The sequence below is a fragment of the Engystomops pustulosus genome, chromosome 5 (genome assembly GCF_040894005.1).
Source record: "Engystomops pustulosus chromosome 5, aEngPut4.maternal, whole genome shotgun sequence".
NCBI classification, from domain to species: Eukaryota; Metazoa; Chordata; class Amphibia; order Anura; family Leptodactylidae; genus Engystomops; species Engystomops pustulosus.
In genome coordinates, this window is record NC_092415.1 from 208,081,116 (window position 1) to 208,105,151 (window position 24,036).

General features: G+C 53.2%; 1 protein-coding gene across 1 annotated transcript; it reads right to left on the reverse strand.

Moving 5' to 3' along the window:
- Nucleotides 1-1,204: 1,204 nt before the first annotated feature.
- DHX30 (DExH-box helicase 30) lies at nucleotides 1,205-23,539 on the reverse strand. Its single transcript, XM_072154470.1, has 19 exons — nucleotides 23,358-23,539; nucleotides 21,696-21,823; nucleotides 20,467-20,577; nucleotides 19,899-20,002; nucleotides 19,698-19,818; nucleotides 18,996-19,145; nucleotides 13,333-13,485; nucleotides 12,300-13,103; nucleotides 11,597-11,672; nucleotides 11,357-11,461; nucleotides 11,019-11,194; nucleotides 10,589-10,795; nucleotides 10,426-10,507; nucleotides 9,715-9,908; nucleotides 5,071-5,230; nucleotides 2,575-2,732; nucleotides 2,393-2,493; nucleotides 1,941-2,080; nucleotides 1,205-1,588 (listed from the first exon to the last, which is right to left on the reverse strand). Exons 1-19 carry the CDS (start codon nucleotides 23,512-23,514, stop codon nucleotides 1,335-1,337), a joined length of 3,381 nt encoding a protein of 1,126 aa, XP_072010571.1. The 5' UTR covers nucleotides 23,515-23,539; the 3' UTR covers nucleotides 1,205-1,334.
- Nucleotides 23,540-24,036: the final 497 nt, after the last annotated feature.

Here is a 24,036-nt window from a genome sequence, read left to right on the forward strand (position 1 = left end):
TACCTGGTCTCTGTATTTTGCTGAGCACTTTATCAGGACTTGTCTTCATCCTCTGGGTAGGAGAAGGATGTGAGGGTCCGGTGTCATGTGACTGTTTGACCTGTAACCTGGGCTTCTCCTCTGTCCCCTCCTCCACCTGCTGGAACTGTATATTGTAAAAGGTTCAAATAAAAGCTTCTCCATGTGACCGCAGCCGCGTCCGTCTCTCTGTTCTCCTGTCTGTGACCAGCAGGTAGTGGGGGGCAGTACCGGACCAACATCCGACTGAGGGGACCCAAAATCTGGAGCAGATGCTGCTGCTGCACATAGGACCTCCCATCCTAGACCATGGATCTTGCCTAAGGACTGGGGTCCGACCTCCCTGACAAGTACAGTACAGGCGGTCCCCTACTTAAGGACACCCGACTTACAGACAACCCATAGTTACAGACGGACCCCTCTGCCCACTGTGACCTCTGGTGAAGCTCTCTGGATGCTTTAAAATAGTCCCAGATTGCAATAATCAGCTTAAAATTGTCTGCAATGAAGCTTTATTGATAATTCTTGGTCCTATTACAGCAAAAAAATTTGAAACTCCAATTGTCACTGGGGCAAAAAAAAAAATTGTCGGGAACTACAATGATAAAATATACAGTTTCGACTTACATACAAATTCAACTTAAGAACAAACCTACAGTCCCTATCTTGTATGTAACCCGGGGACTGCCTGTACATGCTCTGGCACGGCTTTACACAGAAGGGGAGTTCAATGCAGAGCACAGCAGTGTGAGGACCCCTCGCCCCTTCCCTAGTGCACTTGGAAAAGCTGCAATTCTGCAATATAGATCAATATTTCACAGTCCTGCTGCTACTAACATACACAAAGGTCTAATTACACATCTCTCCAGGGACATTACATAACACTGGCTGCACAGAGCACAGCAGTGTGAGGTCTGATTACACATCTCTCCAGGGACATTACATAACACTGGCTGCACAGAGCACAGCAGTGTGAGGACACCCCTATGCACTCGGAGAAGCTATAAACTGACCCCATAGAATAAAGAGGATGTGTTATTAGGCTCAAACCACATAAGCCATAAAAATGAATCCAGACAGAAAATGGCGCATCTGCGTTTTTTTTTTAGGCAATCACAAGCCTTGCACATTGTCCACACCCTCAGCAGTGTGAGCACAATCACTGACAGCAAGCAGAGGTCTTCAATGAGGAACTAAAACATAATTTATTAGAAATTTACAGTATTTTTCAATAAACAAGAAGTGCAAAATCCTTTGTGCGCGGACCCCCAGCCCCTGCATAAAACGCAGAACATGGAGGGATTTCCCCCGGAGCCTCACTCCTCTGCTGTGTCGGCTGCGCTGAAGCAGAGGGCCGTGCTGTTCAGCAACTCCACCAGCAGGGACAGCAGCTGCGAGTACTGCGCCTCCTCCTGCGGGGACGGAGGAGGGAGCTGATCCTGCAGGTTCCGCTCCACCATGCGGGTCAGGGCCAGGCGCAGGTTACTGAGCAGCGAGATGGTCCGGCGGTCACTCTGCAGCCGCAGGAGGTTCGTGTCCGAAAGAGCCACCACCATCTGGTCTCCGTTATCTGCAAGATAAGAACAAGCCACCTCAGTGGGGTCAGGATGAGGTGAAAACACTGCTGTGCTCTGTGCCTCCCCTCCGCTCAGAGTAATAGATGTGGCAGAAGCAAAGGGGCTACAATCCCTTCTGCTACTAATTACCAACACAGGCTGCACAGAGCACAGCAGTGTGAGACAACTCCCCACGTGCAGATGCTCCAATACTGCAATATAAATGTATACATCACAGTCCTGCTGCTACTAACATATACACAAGGGTCTGATTACACTTCTCTCCAGGCATTATCCCCAAACCCCATTTGCAGAGAGCACAGAGCACAGCAGTGTGAGGATACATTCCTTTGGTTTGGTACTTACCTCTAGCGGAGACTGTGCTGTCCGTCAGTAAGAGCACGGCCAGTGGGTGGACCATGGAGCTGTCCCGTACAAACACCGCACCAGACGACTTCACCGCCTGGAAGTAGGTGAGCCAGGGCATCCCGAAATTCTTCACCTCCCTGCAAGGGAAACAGGTTACACCCAAATATCTCCCAGGATGCATCAAGTATTAAAGGACACCTAACACCAGGATGACAGACTGTATGCAAATGAGCCTGAGGGGCTCCATGCTCTATTACCACCTATGGAGCCTGCAGCCCCTCAGACTCATTTGCATACAGTCTTTTAAAGGGGATGTTCCAAGTTAGCATGTCATTTCCAATATGGTGGGGGTCTAACTCCCGGGACCCCCAGTGATCAGGAGCGCAGGATTCACTATTCTCATATGATGGGGGGCAGAGTGATATTAGGGGGCCCCTGGCGGCAGTCACCTGTTCACGGTGCTCTTGTGCAGGAGAACGGGCCCCGATTTGGTCTTGTAGGTGATGCTATTGGGCCGGAACTTGCCACGAATCACAGATCCACGTGTCACCTGCAGGACAGAGGGGACACGGGATGAAGACGTGTCCGTGACAGAAGGGCTGAGCCCCATCATATAGACCTGCATTCACACCTGGATGAGTCTGGGGTACAGGCCGGCCAGTAGGACCCCCTTCACCAGCTCCTCCTGGTCACTCAGCTGGTTGCACAGGGCAGATCTGTTCATGCAGTCATTGGCCTCGTCCACCAGGGCGGCGTCTTCCACATTAGACGAGAACTGAGTGATGAGGCCTGGAGGACACAGATGGGGGGTCAGCACTAGGGTGGTCCTCACTAGTCATCATCTCTAGGACACTGAGGGGTCTGCACTAGGGTGGTCCTCACTAGTCATCTCTAGGACCCAGATGAGGGGTCTGGGGTCTGCACTAGGGTGGTCCTCACTAGTCATCTCTAGGACACAAATGGGGGGGTCAGCACTAGGGTGGTCCTCACTAGTTATCTCTAGGACACTGAGGGGTCAGCACTAGGGTGGTCCTCACTAGTCATCATCTCTAGGACACTGAGGGGTCTGCACTAGGGTGGTCCTCACTAGTCATCATCTCTAGGACACTGAGGGGTCTGCACTAGGGTGGTCCTCACTAGTCATCATCTCTAGGACACTGAGGGGTCAGCACTAGGGTGGTCCTCACTAGTCATCTATAGGACACTGAGGGGTCAGCACTAGGGTGGTCCTCACTAGTCATCATCTCTAGGACACTGAGGGGTCAGCACTAGGGTGGTCCTCACTAGTCATCATCTCTAGGACACTGAGGGGTCAGCACTAGGGTGGTCCTCACTAGTCGTCATCTCTAGGACACTGAGGGGTCAGCACTAGGGTGGTCCTCACTAGTCATCTCTAGGACACTGAGGGGTCAGCACTAGGGTGGTCCTCACTAGTCATCTCTAGGACACAAATGGGGGGGGTCAGCACTAGGGTGGTCCTCACTAGTCATCTCTAGGACACAGATGAGGGGTCTGGGGTCAGTATTAGGGTGGTCCTCACTAGTCATCTCTAGGACACAGATGAGGGGTCTAGGGTCTGCACTAAGGTGGTCCTCACTAGTCATCTCTAGGACACAGATGAGGGGTCTGGGGACAGCACTAGGGTGGTCCTCACTAGTCATCTCTGGGACACAGATGAGGGGTCTGGGGACAGCACTAGGGTGGTCCTCACTAGTCATCTCTAGGACACAGATGAGGGGTCTAGGGTCTGCACTAGGGTGGTCCTCACTAGTCATCTCTAGGACACAGATGAGGGGTCTAGGGTCTGCACTAGGGTGGTCCTCACTAGTCATCTCTGGGACACAGATGAGGGGTCTAGGGTCTGCACTAGGGTGGTCCTCACTAGTCATCTCTAGGACACATATGAGGGGTCTAGGGTCTGCACTAGGGTGGTCCTCACTAGTCATCTCTAGGACACAGATGAGGGGTCTAGGGTCTGCACTAGGGTGGTCCTCACTAGTCATCTCTGGGACACAGATGAGGGGTCTAGGGTCTGCACTAGGGTGGTCCTCACTAGTCATCTCTAGGACACAGATGAGGGGTCTAGGGTCTGCACTAGGGTGGTCCTCACTAGTCATCTCTAGGACACAGATGTGGGTCTGGGGTCAGTATTAGGGTGGTCCTCACTAGTCATCTCTAGGACACAGATGAGGGGTCTGGGGTCAGTATTAGGGTGGTCCTCACTAGTCATCTCTAGGACACATATGAGGGGTCTAGGGTCTGCACTAGGGTGGTCCTCACTAGTCATCTCTAGGACACAGATGAGGGGTCTGGGGACAGTATTAGGGTGGTCCACACTAGTCATCTCTGGGACACAGATGAGGGGTCTGGGGTCAGCACTAGGGTGGTCCTCACTAGTCATCTCTAGGACACAGATGAGGGGTCTGGGGTCAGTATTAGGGTGGTCCTCACTAGTCATCTCTAGGACACAGATGAGGGGTCTGGGGACAGCACTAGGGTGGTCCTCACTAGTCATCTCTAGGACACAGATGAGGGGTCTGGGGTCAGTATTAGGGTGGTCCTCACTAGTCATCTCTGGGACACAGATGAGGGGTCTGGGGTCTGCACTAGGGTGGTCCTCACTAGTCATCTCTGGGACACAGATGAGGAGTCTGGGGACAGTATTAGGGTGGTCCTCACTAGTCATCTCTAGGACACAGATGAGGGGTCTGGGGTCAGTATTAGGGTGGTCCTCACTAGTCATCTCTAGGACACAGATGAGGGGTCTAGGGTCTGCACTAGGGTGGTCCTCACTAGTCATCTCTGGGACACAGATGAGGGGTCTGGGGTCTGCACTAGGGTGGTCCTCACTAGTCATCTCTAGGACACAGATGTGGGTCTGGGGTCAGTATTAGGGTGGTCCTCACTAGTCATCTCTAGGACACAGATGAGGGGTCTGGGGTCAGCACTAGGGTGGTCCTCACTAGTCATCTCTAGGACACAGATGAGGGGTCTGGGGTCAGCATTAGGGTGGTCCTCACTAGTCATCTCTGGGACACAGATGAGGGGTCTAGGGTCTGCACTAGGGTGGTCCTCACTAGTAATCATCTCTAGGACACAGATGAGGGGTCTGGGGTCCAGTCCTCACCTTGTATGAAGCGCAGGGCAGATCTGGAGAACGCGTTGTCTTCTATGAAGTCGTCCCGGGAGGCGCCGCTCCCCATGCGCAGAATCTCCTTCCAGGCCTGGAAAACCCGGACGAAAGCCAAATGGTCGCTACACGACTCCGCACTGAACCGCTCCTTCACCTGGGCACAAACACACAGGACCCCACAGAACATGAGAGAACATGGGGACAGCAACACGTGACCGCACAGAACACGGGGACAGCAACACGTGACCACACAGAACATGAGAGAACACGGGGACAGCAACACGTGACCGCACAGAACATGAGAGAACACGGGGACAGCAACACGTGACCCCACAGAACATGAGAGAACACGGGGACAGCAACACGTGACCCCACAGAACATGAGAGAACACGGGGACAGCAACACGTGACCCCAAAGAACATGAGAGAACACGGGGACAGCAACAAGTGACCGCACAGAACATGAGAGAACACGGAGACAGCAACACGTGACCGCACAAAACATGAGAGAACACGGGGACAGCAACACGTGACCGCACAGAACATGAGAGAACACGGGGACAGCAACACGTGACCCCACAGAACATGAGAGAACACGGGGACAGCAACAAGTGACCGCACAGAACATGAGAGAACACGGGGACAGCAACACGTGACCGCACAGAACATGAGAGAACACGGGGACAGCAACACGTGACCCCACAGAACATGAGAGAACACGGGGACAAACACACAGGACCCCACAGAACATGAGAGAACACGGAGACAGCAACACGTGACCACACAGAACACGGGGACAGCAACACGTGACCGCACAGAACATGAGAGAACACGGGGACAGCAACACGTGACCGCACAGAACACGGGGACAGCAACACGTGACCGCACAGAACACGGGGACAGCAACACGTGACCCCACAGAACATGAGAGAACACGGAGACAGCAACAAGTGACCGCACAGAACATGAGAGAACACGGGGACAGCAACACGTGACCCCACAGAACATGAGAGAACACGGGGACAGCAACACGTGACCGCACAGAACATGAGAGAACACGGGGACAGCAACACGTGACCCCACAGAACATGAGAGAACACGGGGACAGCAACACGTGACCCCACAGAACATGAGAGAACACGGGGACAGCAACACGTGACCCCACAGAACATGAGAGAACACGGGGACAGCAACACGTGACCCCACAGAACATGAGAGAACACGGGGACAGCAACACGTGACCCCACAGAACATGAGAGAACACGGGGACAGCAACACGTGACCCCACAGAACATGAGAGAACACGGGGACAGCAACACGTGACCCCACAGAACATGAGAGAACACGGGGACAGCAACACGTGACCCCACAGAACATGAGAGAACACGGGGACAGCAACACGTGACCCCACAGAACATGAGAGAACACGGAGACAGCAACACGTGACCCCACAGAACATGAGAGAACACGGGGACAGCAACACGTGACCCCACAGAACATGAGAGAACACGGGGACAGCAACACGTGACCGCACAGAACATGAGAGAACACGGGGACAGCAACACGTGACCCCACAGAACATGAGAGAACACGGGGACAGCAACACGTGACCGCACAGAACATGAGAGAACACGGGGACAGCAACACGTGACCCCACAGAACATGAGAGAACACGGGGACAGCAACACGTGACCGCACAGAACATGAGAGAACACGGGGACAGCAACACGTGACCCCACAGAACATGAGAGAACACGGGGACAGCAACAAGTGACCGCACAGAACACGGGGACAGCAACACGTGACCCCACAGAACATGAGAGAACACGGGGACAGCAACACGTGACCACACAGAACACGGAGACAGCAACACGTGACCGCACAGAACATGAGAGAACACGGAGACAGCAACAAGTGACCGCACAGAACATGAGAGAACACGGGGACAGCAACACGTGACCCCACAGAACATGAGAGAACACGGGGACAGCAACACGTGACCCCACAGAACATGAGAGAACACGGGGACAGCAACACGTGACCCCACAGAACATGAGAGAACACGGGGACAGCAACACGTGACCCCACAGAACATGAGAGAACACGGGGACAGCAACACGTGACTCCACAGAACATGAGAGAACACGGGGACAGCAACAAGTGACCGCACAGAACATGAGAGAACACGGAGACAGCAACAAGTGACCGCACAGAACATGAGAGAACACGGGGACAGCAACACGTGACCCCACAGAACATGAGAGAACACGGGGACAGCAACACGTGACCCCACAGAACATGAGAGAACACGGGGACAGCAACACGTGACCCCACAGAACATGAGAGAACACGGGGACAGCAACACGTGACCCCACAGAACATGAGAGAACACGGGGACAGCAACACGTGACCCCACAGAACATGAGAGAACACGGGGACAGCAACACGTGACCCCACAGAACATGAGAGAACACGGGGACAGCAACACGTGACCCCACAGAACATGAGAGAACACGGGGACAGCAACACGTGACTCCACAGAACATGAGAGAACACGGGGACAGCAACACGTGACCGCACAGAACATGAGAGAACGCGGGGACAGCAACACGTGACCGCACAGAACATGAGAGAACACGGGGACAGCAACACGTGACTCCACAGAACATGAGAGAACACGGGGACAGCAACACGTGACCGCACAGAACATGAGAGAACACGGGGACAGCAACACGTGACCGCACAGAACACGGGGACAGCAACACGTGACCGCACAGAACACGGGGACAGCAACACGTGACCCCACAGAACATGAGAGAACACGGGGACAGCAACACGTGACCACACAGAACACGGAGACAGCAACACGTGACCGCACAGAACATGAGAGAACACGGGGACAGCAACAAGTGACCGCACAGAACATGAGAGAACACGGGGACAGCAACAAGTGACCGCACAGAACATGAGAGAACACGGAGACAGCAACACGTGACTCCACAGAACATGAGAGAACACGGGGACAGCAACAAGTGACCGCACAGAACATGAGAGAACACGGAGACAGCAACACGTGACTCCACAGAACATGAGAGAACACGGGGACAGCAACACGTGACCGCACAGAACATGAGAGAACGCGGGGACAGCAACACGTGACCGCACAGAACATGAGAGAACACGGGGACAGCAACACGTGACTCCACAGAACATGAGAGAACACGGGGACAGCAACACGTGACCGCACAGAACATGAGAGAACACGGGGACAGCAACACGTGACCGCACAGAACATGAGAGAACACGGGGACAGCAACACGTGACCGCACAGAACACGGAGACAGCAACACGTGACCGCACAGAACACGGGGACAGCAACACGTGACCGCACAGAACACGGGGACAGCAACACGTGACCCCACAGCACATGAGAGAACACGGGGACAGCAACAAGTGACCGCACAGAACACGGGGACAGCAACACGTGACCGCACAGAACATGAGAGAACACGGGGACAGCAACACGTGACCCCACAGAACATGAGAGAACACGGGGACAGCAACACGTGACTCCACAGAACATGAGAGAACACGGGGACAGCAACACGTGACCGCACAGAACACGGGGACAGCAACACGTGACCGCACAGAACACGGGGACAGCAACACGTGACCGCACAGCACATGAGAGAACACGGGGACAGCAACAAGTGACCGCACAGAACACGGGGACAGCAACACGTGACCGCACAGAACATGAGAGAACACGGGGACAGCAACACGTGACCCCACAGAACATGAGAGAACATGGGGACAGCAACAAGTGACCGCACAGAACACGGGGACAGCAACAAGTGACCGCACAGAACATGAGAGAACATGGGGACAGCAACACGTGACCGCACAGAACATGAGAGAACACGGGGACAGCAACACGTGACCACACAGAACATGAGAGAACACGGGGACAGCAACACGTGACCCCACAGAACATGAGAGAACACGGGGACAGCAACACGTGACCGCACAGAACATGAGAGAACACGGGGACAGCAACACGTGACCGCACAGAACATGAGAGAACACGGGGACAGCAACACGTGACCGCACAGAACATGAGAGAACACGGGGACAGCAACACGTGACCACACAGAACACGGAGACAGCAACACGTGACCGCACAGAACATGAGGGAACACGGGGACAGCAACACGTGACCCCACAGAACATGAGAGAACACGGGGACAGCAACACGTGACCACACAGAACACGGAGACAGCAACACGTGACCGCACAGAACATGAGGGAACACGGAGAAAGCAACACGTGACCGCACAGAACATGAGAGAACACGGGGACAGCAACAAGTGACCGCACAGAACATGAGAGAACACGGGGACAGCAACACGTGACCCCACAGAACATGAGAGAACACGGAGACAGCAACAAGTGACCGCACAGAACATGAGAGAACACGGAGACAGCAACAAGTGACCGCACAGAACATGAGAGAACACGGGGACAGCAACACGTGACCACACAGAACCCTATGGATAGTACCTGGGAACCCACAAGTATCCTGCAGTGTCTCCCGCCCACCAGCAGAGGGCGTTACTGCTCCTCTAAGGCTCTCCTCACCTTGTTGACCTCTGACCTGTTCATCACTCCGCCAAGGAAAGGGTCCTTGGTCAGGCAGGCGACGATGACCAGCAGCGGGTGCAGGCAGCGGTATATGGACGCCAGGACGATGGCTTTCCCCAGACTCGGGTCCGTGGAGACGCTCGCCACCCGCTCACCCAGTAACGTCAGCTCCTCGTTCTCATCCAGGACCTCTGCACCACAACATCGGGGGTCGGAGATATGCTAATATGTGCAGGTTTATAGAGAACCGCACAACAGAGTAGGGGGAGGAGCCAGGAGGGAGGGGAGAGGGAAGGAGGAGCCTGGGGTGGGAGGATACAGAGTGGGAGGAGCCAAGAGGGGAGAATAGGGGGAGCCAGGGAGTGGGAGGAGCCAAGAGGGATAATAGGGGAAGCCAGGGAGTGGGAGGAGCCAAGAGGGGAGAATAGGAGGAGCCAGTGAGTGGGAGGAGTCAAAATGGCAAAGAATGGGAGGAGTCGGGCAGTGGGAGGGGCCAAGAGGGGGATAATAGGAGGAGCCAGTGAGTGGGAGGAGGGAAAGAAAGGAGGAGCCTGGATGGGGGAGGAGAAGAAAGGAGGAGCCTGGAAAAGGGAATGAGGAGCCTGGACGGGTGGAAGGAGGAGAGGAAAGGAGGAGGCTGGGGTGCGGGGCTTATGATAATGTCCCCCTGGTGTAGGGGGTTCCTCTGGGTTGTGACCCGTCACTTACTGATCTCCTGCAGGAATCGCACGGCGTCCAGGATTGCGCGGCGCTCGGGGCTCTCCAGGGCTTGTGACAGGAACTCCAACGCCTAAAACCCAAGACAAACAATGAACCCACATCATGAGGAAGGCGCAGGGGGCGCAGGGGGCATGACAGGCCGCCATCTCACCGTCATCTCCGGGGTGTGGATCTTGGCCTGGACCACCAGGTTCTCCAGTGGAGTCCGCAGAATCTCGGCCACCTGGAAGGAGGACATGGCCTGGTGCTGCTCGCGGCTGAACAGGTGGTAGGAGAAGCCCGGCTGGCAGCGCCCGGCTCGCCCGCGTCTCTGGGTCACGTTGGACTTAGACACCCAAGTCGTCTCCAGACACGAGACCTGCAGAAGATCAGTATAAGGGAACAGCATTACCAGGACTGGCCATAAGGGGCGCTGTTATACTGCTGGTAGAAACTGAGCTGCAATTCCCAGTACAGCCACTACACAATGTACGGCACTGTCCTAAGAGACCAGGAAATACCCCATTAACACCCTATGCTCCTCCGCACGGTACAACCCCTGACCTCGCCCCCAGTACGACCCCTGGAACACAAGGTGGTACCTTTGTCCTGAGGTCGTATCTCTGCTCTTTGTGCATCCCCGTGTCCACTACATGTACAATGTCATCGATGGTCACTGAGGTTTCTGCGATGTTTGTAGCCAGGACGATTTTACGGACACCGGGGGGAGGGCGCTCGAATATGGCCTGCTGGTTCGTCAGGGGGACGTTGGAGTGGACTGTGAAGATACAAACGTACTTGGTTACCATGTATACAGCTAATACGTTTAGCCATGTGTCTCCATGGACACAGACTACAAACAAACCCTGTGTAGTCTGATCCTGCAGTTCCCACCCTACCACATGGGGGCAGCAGAGAACCACTAGGACCTCCCACCCACCTGGTAGGATCAGGTGCTGCCCGCTGCTATGCGCCAGTTGCTCCTGAAGACTCTCTTGGACGCGTCGGATCTCCTGCCATCCGGGAAGGAAGCAGAGGATTCCCCCTACAGAGGGACAAAGGTCATCAAAATGTGCCCAGTCCCCATCACCCAACGAGAACATGGTCCTTCAGAGCCGCACCCTCCCCTCCAGGGTTTCCCCACTCTAAAACCAGGGGTCCGGCCCCTACAATCGCTCACCTGGGGGGCCGCACTTGTCAAAGTGGAGGATGACATCGGTGACCAGATCCAGATTAGGGGAACAGTCTTCAATGGACTGAAAACAAAAGAAGAAAAATTAAGGAAAAGGAGGTCCACAGTCTGGAGGTACCAGGAATTCAGCCACTGGACCCTCACATCCTGAACAGAACCAAACTTAGAGGAACTCGCCGCTGCCCCATAAAGGTCAGTGACCGCCTGAGGGAAGGTTTCCTCCTCGCTGCCCAATAGAGGTTAACATAACATCCAGGGAGGGGACGGGGTAAATTAGAGAGGAGGGGGGGAGGGGCCGGGGTAAATTAGAGAGGAGGGGGGGAGGGGCCGGGGTAAATTAGAGAGGAGGGGGGGAGGGGCCGGGGTAAATTAGAGAGGAGGGGGGAGGGGCCGGGGTAAATTAGAGAGGAGGGGGGGAGGGGCCGGGGTAAATTAGAGAGGAGGGAGGGAGGGGCCGGGGTAAATTAGAGAGAGGGAGGGAGGGGCCGGGGTAAATTAGAGAGAGGGAGGGAGGGGCCGGGGTAAATTAGAGAGAGGGAGGGAGGGGCCGGGGTAAATTAGAGAGAGAGAGAGGGAGGGAGGGGCCGGGGTAAATTAGAGAGGGAGAGAGGGAGGGAGGGGCCGGGGTAAATTAGAGAGGGAGGGGTAGGTTATTCCACAGCTGCCCTGTATGGGGAGGTTGTGCACTTACCTCTGGTTTCGGGTAAGTTCTTGACAGCCGGGGCAATAAGTCTTCCAGATAATGCTCCTTTACAGGGTACATGAACCCCGGGACCCTGACAATGGGGCAGTCCCCAAAGTAGTGGGATATGCGCTGGTTGTCGCCGGTGGCGCTCATCAGGATGACCTTGATGTCGGGGTTCACGTCTAGGACCTGCTTGAGGAGGATGAGGAGGAAGTCCGTGTTGACGTCGCGCTCGTGGACCTCGTCCACCACCACGTGGCTCACCCCCTCCATCGTGGGGTTGGTCTGCAGCTTCTTCAGCAGCACCCCCACCGTGCAGAAGAGAAGAGCGCCCCCTCGTGGTGGCAGATTGCTCTCCAGTCTGACCTGATAGCCCACGTTACGCCGGAGGTGCGGTCCCAATTCTTGGCCTACCCGATGTGCCACGGACACGGCGCTGATCCTGCGGGGCTGGGTGATTACCATGTTACAGTGGGCCCCGTGCCCGCTCAGGATGGCGTCTTCCATGATGTAGCGGGGGATGCGGGTGGTCTTGCCGCATCCGGTGTCCCCGGCGATCACCACCACCTGGTGCTGCTTGATAGCGGAGAGGATGACCTCACGATGGCGGTCCGCAGGTAGGTCCTGCAGGGGGACAGTGTTGTCCCACCTTTCCTCCAGCGAGCGGCTGAGGCGAGACGCTTCGGCCTCAGACAAGGGGCAGTAGCGGCGACCTGTGATCGGATCTGAGAAATCAGAGGTCTCCTCCATGTCCGGGGTCTCCTCATAGGCCTCTTGGTACCAGGATTCAGTGCTCGCCTCTATGGGAAACTGAAAACACAAAATCAGCTTTAGTCGCCTTAAAATGATGACAATCTGTCATTCTGCGCATCATGTCTTGTACTCTAGTCACATATAAAGCTGCAATGACAATTCTGATGTCTACGTGAGGATTTGGAAAGCAGCTCTGGAAGTGACCAGAGTAAAAGACATAAACCAGGGTGAAAATCTGCAAACACAAAAAATAGACCCTCAACCCCACCCCCCAATTCAGACGCACCTGACAAAAATATTCCTCCATCCTCTGCAGCAGATGCTCCGGGACCTCGAACCTCTTTGCTTGTCGCTGCTGTTCCTGAAATTTCTGCACCGAGGACATGTTGTACATGACGTTAGTGAGGGGTCTGTTGTGGGGGTCCAGGAGGCCCAGATCCTAAAAATAAGGAGTTGGAATCAGATGAACAGAAAACACTTGCAACCAAATTCAGACAGGGTCAGGAGGGGCCGGGATGTCTGCAGTGTAATAATATCACATGTTATGGATGATACATGGTACAGGGTCAGGAGGGGCCGGGATATCTGCAGTGTAATAATATCACATGTTATGGATGATACATGGTACAGGATCAGGAGGGGCCAGGATGTCTGCAGTGTAATAATATCACATGTTATGGATGATACATGGTACAGGGTCAGGAGGGACCTGGATGTCTGCAGTGTAATAATATCACATGTTATGGATGATACATGGTACAGGGTCAGGAGGGGCTGGGATGTCTGCAGTGTAATAATATCACATGTTATGGATGATACATGGTACAGGGTCAGGAGGGGCTGGGATGTCTGCAGTGTAATAATATCACATGTTATGGATGATACATGGTACAGGGTCAGGAGGGGCCGGGATGTCTGCAGTGTAATAATATCACATGTTATGGATGATACATGGTACAGGGTCAGGAGGGGCCGGGATGTCTGCAGTGTAATAATATCACATGTTATGGATGATACATGGTACAGGGTCAGGAGGGGCCGGGATGTCTGCAGTGTAATAATATCACATGTTATGGATGATACATGGTACAGGGTCAGGAGGGGCCGGGATGTCTGCAGTGTAATAATATCACATGTTATGGATGATACATGGTACAGGGTCAGGAGGGGCCGGGATGTCTGCAGTGTAATAATATCACATGTTATGGATGATACATGGTACAGGGTCAGGAGGGGCCGGGATGTCTGCAGTGTAATAATATCACATGTTATGGATGATACATGGTACAGGGTCAGGAGGGGCCGGGATGTCTGCAGTGTAATAATATCACATGTTATGGTTGATACATGGTACAGGGTCAGGAGGGTCCGGGATGTCTGCAGTGTAATAATATCACATGTTATGGATGATACATGGTACAGGGTCAGGAGGGGGAGGGATGTCTGCAGTGTAATAATATCACATGTTATGGATGATACATGGTACAGGGTCAGGAGGGGCCGGGATGTCTGCAGTGTAATAATATCACATGTTATGGATGATACATGGTACAGGGTCAGGAGGGTCCGGGATGTCTGCAGTGTAATAATATCACATGTTATGGATGATACATGGTACAGGGTCAGGAGGGTCCGGGATGTCTGCAGTGTAATAATATCACATGTTATGGATGATACATGGTACAGGGTCAGGAGGGTCCGGGATGTCTGCAGTGTAATAATATCACATGTTATGGATGATACATGGTACAGGGTCAGGAGGGGCCGGGATGTCTGCAGTGTAATAATATCACATGTTATGGATGATACATGGTACAGGGTCAGGAGGGGCCGGGATGTCTGCAGTGTAATAATATCACATGTTATGGATGATACATGGTACAGGGTCAGGAGGGGCCGGGATGTCTGCAGTGTAATAATATCACATGTTATGGATGATACATGGTACAGGGTCAGGAGGGGCCGGGATGTCTGCAGTGTAATAATATCACATGTTATGGATGATACATGGTACAGGGTCAGGAGGGGCCGGGATGTCTGCAGTGTAATAATATCACATGTTATGGATGATACATGGTACAGGGTCAGGAGGGTCCGGGATGTCTGCAGTGTAATAATATCACATGTTATGGATGATACATGGTACAGGGTCAGGAGGGGCCGGGACGTCTGCAGTGTAATAATATCACATGTTATGGATGATACATGGTACAGGGTCAGGAGGGGCAGGGACGTCTGCAGTGTAATAATATCACATGTTATGGATGATACATGGTACAGGGTCAGGAGGGGCCGGGACGTCTGCAGTGTAATAATATCACATGTTATGGATGATACATGGTACAGGGTCAGGAGGGGCCGGGATGTCTGCAGTGTAATAATATCACATGTTATGGATGATACATGGTACAGGGTCAGGAGGGGCCGGGATGTCTGCAGTGTAATAATATCACATGTTATGGATGATACATGGTACAGGGTCAGGAGGGGCCGGGATGTCTGCAGTGTAATAATATCACATGTTATGGATGATACATGGTACAGGGTCAGGAGGGGCCGGGATGTCTGCAGTGTAATAATATCACATGTTATGGATGATACATGGTACAGGGTCAGGAGGGGCCGGGATGTCTGCAGTGTAATAATATCACATGTTATGGATGATACATGGTACAGGGTCAGGAGGGGCCGGGATGTCTGCAGTGTAATAATATCACATGTTATGGTTGATACATGGTACAGGGTCAGGAGGGGCCGGGATGTCTGCAGTGTAATAATATCACATGTTATGGATGATACATGGTACAGGGTCAGGAGGGGCCGGGATGTCTGCAGTGTAATAATATCACATGTTATGGATGATACATGGTACAGGGTCAGGAGGGGCTGGGATGTCTGCAGTGTAATAATATCACATGTTATGGATGATACATGGTACAGGGTCAGGAGGGGCCGGGATGTCTGCAGTGTAATAATATCACATGTTATGGATGATACATGGTACAGGGTCAGGAGGGGCTGGGATGTCTGCAGTGTAATAATATCACATGTTAGGGATGATACATGGTACAGGGTCAGGAGGGGCCGGGATGTCTGCAGTGTAATAATATCACATGTTATGGATGATACATGGTACAGGGTCAGAGGGGCTGGGATGTCTGCAGTGTAATAATATCACATGTTATGGATGATACATGGTACAGGGTCAGGAGGGGCCGGGATGTCTGCAGTGTAATAATATTACATGTTATGGATGATACATGGTACAGGGTCAGAGGGGCTGGGATGTCTGCAGTGTAATAATATCACATGTTATGGATGATACATGGTACAGGGTCAGGAGGGGCTGGGATGTCTGCAGTGTAATAATATCACATGTTATGGATGATACATGGTACAGGGTCAGGAGGGCCGGGATGTCTGCAGTGTAATAATATCACATGTTATGGATGATACATGGTACAGGGTCAGGAGGGGCCGGGATGTCTGCAGTGTAATAATATCACATGTTATGGATGATACATGGTACAGGGTCAGGAAGGGCTGGGATGTCTGCAGTGTAATAATATCACATGTTATGGATGATACATGGTACAGGGTCAGGAGGGGCTGGGATGTCTGCAGTGTAATAATATCACATGTTATGGATGATACATGGTACAGGGTCAGGAGGGGCTGGGATGTCTGCAGTGTAATAATATCACATGTTATGGATGATACATGGTACAGGGTCAGGAGGGGCTGGGATGTCTGCAGTGTAATAATATCACATGTTATGGATGATACGTGGTACAGGGTCAGAAGGGGCCGGGATGTCTGCAGTGTAATAATATCACATGTTATGGAGGATACATGGTACAGGGTCAGGAGGGGCCGGGATGTCTGCAGTGTAATAATATCACATCTTATGGATGATACATGGTACAGGGTCAGGAGGGACCTGGATGTCTGCAGTGTAATAATATCACATGTTATGGATGATACATGGTACAGGGTCAGGAGGGGCCGGGATGTCTGCAGTGTAATATATCACATGTTATGGATGATACATGGTACAGGGTCAGGAGGGGCAGGGATGTCTGCAGTGTAATAATATCACATGTTATGGAGGATACATGGTACAGGGTCAGGAGGGGCCGGGATGTCTGCAGTGTAATAATATCACATGTTATGGATGATACATGGTACAGGGTCAGGAGGGGCCGGGATGTCTGCAGTGTAATATATCACATGTTATGGATGATACATGGTACAGGGTCAGGAGGGGCCGGGATGTCTGCAGTGTAATAATATCCCATGTTATGGATGATACATGGTACAGGGTCAGGAGGGGCCGGGATGTCTGCAGTGTAATAATATCACATGTTATGGATGATACATGGTACAGGGTCAGGAGGGGCTGGGGTGTCTGCAGTGTAATAATATCACATGTTATGGATGATACACGGTACAGGGTCAGGAGGGGCCAGGATGTCTGCAGTGTAATAATATGACATGTTATGGATGATACATGGTACAGGGTCAGGAGGGACTGGGATGTCTGCAGTGGATAATTATATGAATAATTCCTTGTGGTTTTCTAGATCTCTGCTTGCTGTGATTCTATAGAAAGTTTCTAGGTTTACTTCCAGTGAGTAGAAATCTGTCACACGGGTGCACGCTTCGTTATTATCATAGAGAGTAATCACAGCTGTGTGACATATATACATAACGAGCCGCGCACCCGTGTGACATATATATATATATAACGAGCCGCGCACCCGTGTGACATATATATATATAACGAGCCGCGCACCCGTGTGACATATATATATATAACGAGCCGCGCACCCGTGTGACATATATATATATAACGAGCCGCGCACCCGTGTGACATATATATATATAACGAGCCGCGCACCCGTGTGACATATATATATATAACGAGCCGCGCACCCGTGTGACATATATATATAACGAGCCGCGCACCCGTGTGACATATATATATATAACGAGCCGCGCACCCGTGTGACATATATATATATAACGAGCCGCGCACCCGTGTGACATATATATATATAACGAGCCGCGCACCCGTGTGACATATATATATATATAACGAGCCGCGCACCCGTGTGACATATATATATATAACGAGCCGCGCACCCGTGTGACATATATATATATAACGAGCCGTGCACCCGTGTGACATATATATATATAACGAGCCGTGCACCCGTGTGACATATATATATATAACGAGCCGTGCACCCGTGTGACATATATATATATAACGAGCCGTGCACCCGTGTGACATATATATATATAACGAGCCGCGCACCCGTGTGACATATATATATATAACGAGCCGCGCACCCGTGTGACCATTGTCAGATTTCTGTCCACTGGAAGCAAACATTTCTAGATACTTTGTAAAGAATGACAGCAAGCAGAGATCTAGAATACATGAGCAATTGATACAGACAGTATATTGGAGAATTGTTTAACTTTACATTATTCAATCAGTAACATTTATTCTCTGACATGGGAAACCCCCGTGACGATGATACAATGTAGATAAATCTTATGTCTATTTCCTGCGCACGTTTTATGTGTGTGAAAAAGAGGCGCTAAACAAACTGAAGTCTGACTGATCAGGAAGAGGCCTCGGGAGAGTCATCAAGTGAAATCTGGTGACAGGTTCCCTTAAAGGGGTTGTGCAGAGCCTGATACACATGGCTGCCTTCTCTCAGTAACCCGGGTAGAGTGTTATATTGCACTAAGCTCCATTCATCTCTATGCGGCTGAGCTGCAATACCGGCTCAGACCACGGTCAGATGTGGCGCTGTTTTTGGAAGAAATGAGCCATATTTTTTTTAGATCTCTGGGCAACCCCTCTAAAGTGTGTGGTTATTTTCACAGTAAGCCATCCATAGGTGGCGCTGTTACATTAGACTATTCCTCTCTTACCTTCAGCCTCTGACAGGCGAGGGCGGCCGCTTTCCTCTCAGCCTCAACCCAGCGCTGCCCCCTAGCGACAAAGGTCATAGGTTCAGGCCAGTGCAGGGTCAGGCGGCAGGTCTTCACTCTTCCTCCCATGTGCTGGTAATGTATGTAATCCTGAGGGAGAGACACAATGATGATGCCCAAGTAACCACAGGGGGAGAGGCCCGGCACATGCGGGCAGCGGCACGGGGGGGAGAGGCCCGGCACATGCGGGCAGCGGCACGGGGGGGAGAGGCCCGGCACATGCAGGCAGCGGCACGGGGGGGAGAGGCCCGGCACATGCGGGCAGCGGCACGGGGGGGGAGAGGCCCGGCACATGCGGGCAGCGGCACGGGGGGGAGAGGCCCGGCACATGCGGGCAGCGGCACGGGGAGGAGAGGCCCGGCACATGCGGGCAGCGGCACGGGGAGGAGAGGCCCGGCACATGCGGGCAGCGGCACGGGGAGGAGAGGCCCGGCACATGCGGGCAGCGGCACGGGGGGGAGAGGCCCGGCACATGCGGGCAGCGGCACGGGGGGGGGGGGGGGGGGAGAGAGGCCCGGCCCACACACACAACCGCATGGGGAGGACCAGCCCACAAGGGGGCGCCACTGACTAATTCCAATCCAGTCCTGCAGTGCAGCACAGACCGGCATCCACATTGTGATCTGCACACAAGGGACCTACCTTGCTGTTGGAGGAGGTGGCCACCTGAACGACAGAGGAGAGCAGGTGTTTGGGGTTGGAGAAGACCCGCAGAGCACATGTCGCTTCCATGTCTTCCCCCATCACATCCATAGGGTCCACCCTGGAGAAAGTCAGTGACTGATGAGATGCAGCAAGTCCCGGGCAGAGGACACTGGTGATTCCCTTCATACATAGCTATACCTGCACTCCCGGCTGTGCATCCTGCTCCGTGTGCGGGAGGCGATGGGTGCTGCACCCACATCCACTCTCTCCACTGGAATATTGGACCCCAAGAAGCCAAGATCCTGCAGAGAGATGGAACTGATCACAGGACCACCCAAAACCCACTGCACATTCTACCCAACACAGAGGGGCACATTTACTAAGAAAGTAGGAAACTGCACTAAAACTTCTCTGTCCGTGCATAACGCAGCGCGCGGGGATTCACCTGAAACCATGAATCTGACGCTCCCCTCTGGTCCCACAGATGTCACCAACTTTTTGTGGTGCGTCTTTAACATATGGAGCGCAACACAATTTGCAAGTTAAATACAACGCTTGGTCCGAATCAGTCGGATCGTCCCCCGGCGCGCCCCTAATCTTAGCGCAGACACTTATTAAATACCTGTACAAGACACTTTAGCCGTGAAGAACGCGCACAGTCCAACAAAAGTGCAGCGCCACCCTAAGTAAATGTGCCCCCATGTGTCTGCAGATCAGCGGCTGCATTCTCAGGATGACCACTAGATGGCAGAGGAGATGCACCCACCTGTAATATCTTACACGCCCGAGCAGCGGCCTGACGCTCCGCATCAATCTTCTTACCCCCAAATCCTTCTACTTCTATATGTCTGGGCCATTTTAGATGGAGAGTAACTTTCTACAATAATAGAGAGATCAGTGACACAACAATAACCAGCAGTCACCAGACATACATGACATTATATATCCCGTATTATACTCCAGAGCTGCACTCACTATTCTGCTGCTGGTGCAGTCACTGTGTACATACATGACATTACTTATCCTGTACTGATCCTGAGTTACATCCTGTATTATACCCCAGAGCTGCACTCACTATTCTGCTGCTGGTGCAGTCACTGTGTACATACATGACATTACTTATCCTGTACTGATCCTGAGTTACATCCTGTATTATACCCCAGAGCTGCACTCACTATTCTGCTGCTGGTGCAGTCACTGTGTACATACATGACATTACTTATCCTGTACTGATCCTGAGTTACATCCTGTATTATACCCCAGAGCTGCACTCACTATTCTGCTGCTGGTGCAGTCACTGTGTACATACATGACATTACTTATCCTGTACTGATCCTGAGTTACATCCTGTATTATACCCCAGAGCTGCACTCACTATTCTGCTGCTGGTGCAGTCACTGTGTACATACATGTCATTACTTATCCTGTAATGATCCTGAGTTACATCCTGTATTATACTCCAGAGCTGCACTCACTATTCTGCTGCTGGTGCAGTCACTGTGTACATACATGACATTACTTATCCTGTACTGATCCTGAGTTACATCCTGTATTATACCCCAGAGCTGCACTCACTATTCTGCTGCTGGTGCAGTCACTGTGTACATACATGACATTACTTATCCTGTACTGATCCTGAGTTACATCCTGTATTATACCCCAGAGCTGCACTCACTATTCTGCTGCTGGTGCAGTCACTGTGTACATACATGACATTACTTATCCTGTACTGATCCTGAGTTACATCCTGTATTATACTCCAGAGCTGCACTCACTATTCTGCTGCTGGTGCAGTCACTGTGTACATACATGACATTACTTATCCTGTACTGATCCTGAGTTACATCCAGTATTATACCCCAGAGCTGCACTCACTATTCTGCTGCAGTCACTGTGTACATACATGGCATTACTTATCCTGTACTGATCCTGAGTTACATCCTGTATTATACCCCAGAGCTGCACTCGCTATTCTGCAGCACAGGTGATACTCACCTTCCTGGCTCCGCCCCCGCTGTGGATGTAGGTGATCTTGTCTTGCACATGTGAGGTGCGCAGGGATTGGCTGATCACTCTGTGCAGTAGGTTCTTTGGTGCAGGGAATTGTTTCAGTAGATTTATATCTGCAGGGAGAGGAGTTGTCAGTGATAAATGCTGGAAGTAACGAGGAATCAACAAAAGGGAAAACCTGGGAGGAAAATAACTAAGAAGAGGGGAACTACAACACCCATCAGGTTCCATCAAAAGGAGCAGGGAGTGTAAGGGACGAATACAGAGGATGGAGGGGCGAGCGTGGGAGGAAGGGCAGGGGGGGTTAAGGGGAAGGAAGTGGGGGGACAAGGATTACGGGGGAGGGGGCACGGGGGTATGGGGGGGTTACGAGGGAGGGGAGCACGGGGATATGGGGGGGTTACGAGGGAGGGGAGCACGGGGGGGTTACGAGGGAGGGGAGCACGGGGATATGGGGGGTGGTTACGAGGGAGGGGAGCACGGGGGTATGGGGGGTGGTTACGAGGGAGGGGAGCACGGGGGTATGGGGTGGTTACGAGGGAGGGGAGCACGGGGGAATGGGGTGGTTAAGAGGGAGGGGAGCACGGGGGTATGGGGGGGTTACAAGGGAGGGGAGCACGGGGGTATGGGGGGGTTACAAGGGAGGGGAGCACGGGGGTATGGGGGGGGTTACAAGGGAGGGGAGCACGGGGGTATGAGGGGGTTACAAGGGAGGGGAGCACGGGGGTATGAGGGGGTTACAAGGGAGGGGAGCACGGGGGTATGGGGGGGGTTACAAGGGAGGGGAGCACGGGGGTATGAGGGGGTTACAAGGGAGGGGAGCACGGGGGTATGGGGGGTTACGAGGGAGGAGAGCACGGGGGTATGGGGGGTTACGAGGGAGGGGAGCACGGGGGTATGAGGGGGTTACAAGGGAGGGGAGCACGGGGGTATGGGGGGTTACAAGGGAGGGGAGCACGGGGGTATGGGGGGTTACAAGGGAGGGGAGCACGGGGGTATGGAGGGGGTTGCGAGGAAGGGGGGTACGGGGGTTAGGAGGGGTTATGAGGAATGCGGGGCACGGGGGTATGGAGGGGGTTGCGAGGAAGGGGGGTACGGGGGTTAGGAGGGGTTATGAGGAATGGGGGGCACGGGGGTATGGAGGGGGTTGCGAGGAAGGGGGGTACGGGGGTTAGGAGGGGTTATGAGGAATGCGGGGCACGGGGGTATGGAGGGGGTTGCGAGGAAGGGGGGTACGGGGGTTAGGAGGGGTTATGAGGAATGGGGGGCACGGGGGTATGGAGGGGGTTGCGAGGAAGGGGGGTACGGGGGTTAGGAGGGGTTATGAGGAATGCGGGGCACGGGGGTATGGAGGGGGTTGCGAGGAAGGGGGGTACGGGGGTTAGGAGGGGTTATGAGGAATGGGGGGCATGTATGTGTGAGGGGGAGAGAGGGCACGCAGGGGCACAGATACGGTATTTGGAGGGCAAGAGAAGGTATTTGGGGGTCTGGCACAATGGGGTGCAGCAGGTGAATGCAGGGACACGGGGGGGGTTATCTCTGGGTCCGGGCAATGTCCTTGCTCCGGTGCTCACACTATGACAGGACGCAGTGCGGTACCGCAGAGGACGGGGACGTGTAGGTCACGGAGCGGGGCTGAGCTCTCACCAGGCCCCATGTCCCCGGCAGCCGCCGCCGACTGCTTGTCCTCTGCCCGGAGCGGATACACCCGCGCTCCTCCCGTACACAGCGGCCGCACCGGAAACCTCTGCACCCGCCACAGCCACCGGCAGGACAGCGGCATGACAACCGAGGGCGCCGCCATCACTGGAGCAGCGAGAGGAGGGCAGAGGGGCAGAGCGGCGGCGGCCACAGCGACACTGGAGGACCAGCGGCCACAGGAGGAACTGCAGCCACAGCAGCGATGCACTGTGTATAGAGGTGTATTATAGGAGGATATACAGAGGTAAGTAGTGGATCCGGCACTCTGTACCACACGTGGAGACGGTAGATGGATGAATCAAATTTCCTTTATTGCGGTTAAAAAATACATGCAGACACACAATGCTGTGTAAAGATCAACGCGTTTCGGCAGGGACTGCCTTAGTCATGATCTCATGACTAAGGCAGTCCCTGCCGAAACGCGTTGATCTTTACACAGCATTGTGTGTCTGCATGTATTTTTTAACCGCAATAAAGGAAATTTGATTCATCCATCTACCGTCTCCACGTGTGGTACAGAGTGCCGGATCCACTACTTGTTTCTCCTGCTCGTTTGGCCTGTGGACAGAGGCCGGATTCCGGAGGCACCTGCCGTGGGTTGGAGTTCGGACTGTTATATTGACAC

Coding starts and splice junctions, on each gene's coding strand:
- DHX30 (XM_072154470.1), bottom strand. CDS start 23,514: ATGGCGGCGCCCTCGGTTGTCATGCCGCTGTCCTGCCGGTGGCTGTGG. Junction 11,462..11,596: donor TGACAAGTGCGGCCCCCCAG/GTGAGCGATTGT, acceptor GTCCCTCTGTAG/GGGGAATCCTCTGCTTCCTT. Junction 2,494..2,574: donor TGTACCCCAGACTCATCCAG/GTGTGAATGCAG, acceptor TCTGTCCTGCAG/GTGACACGTGGATCTGTGAT.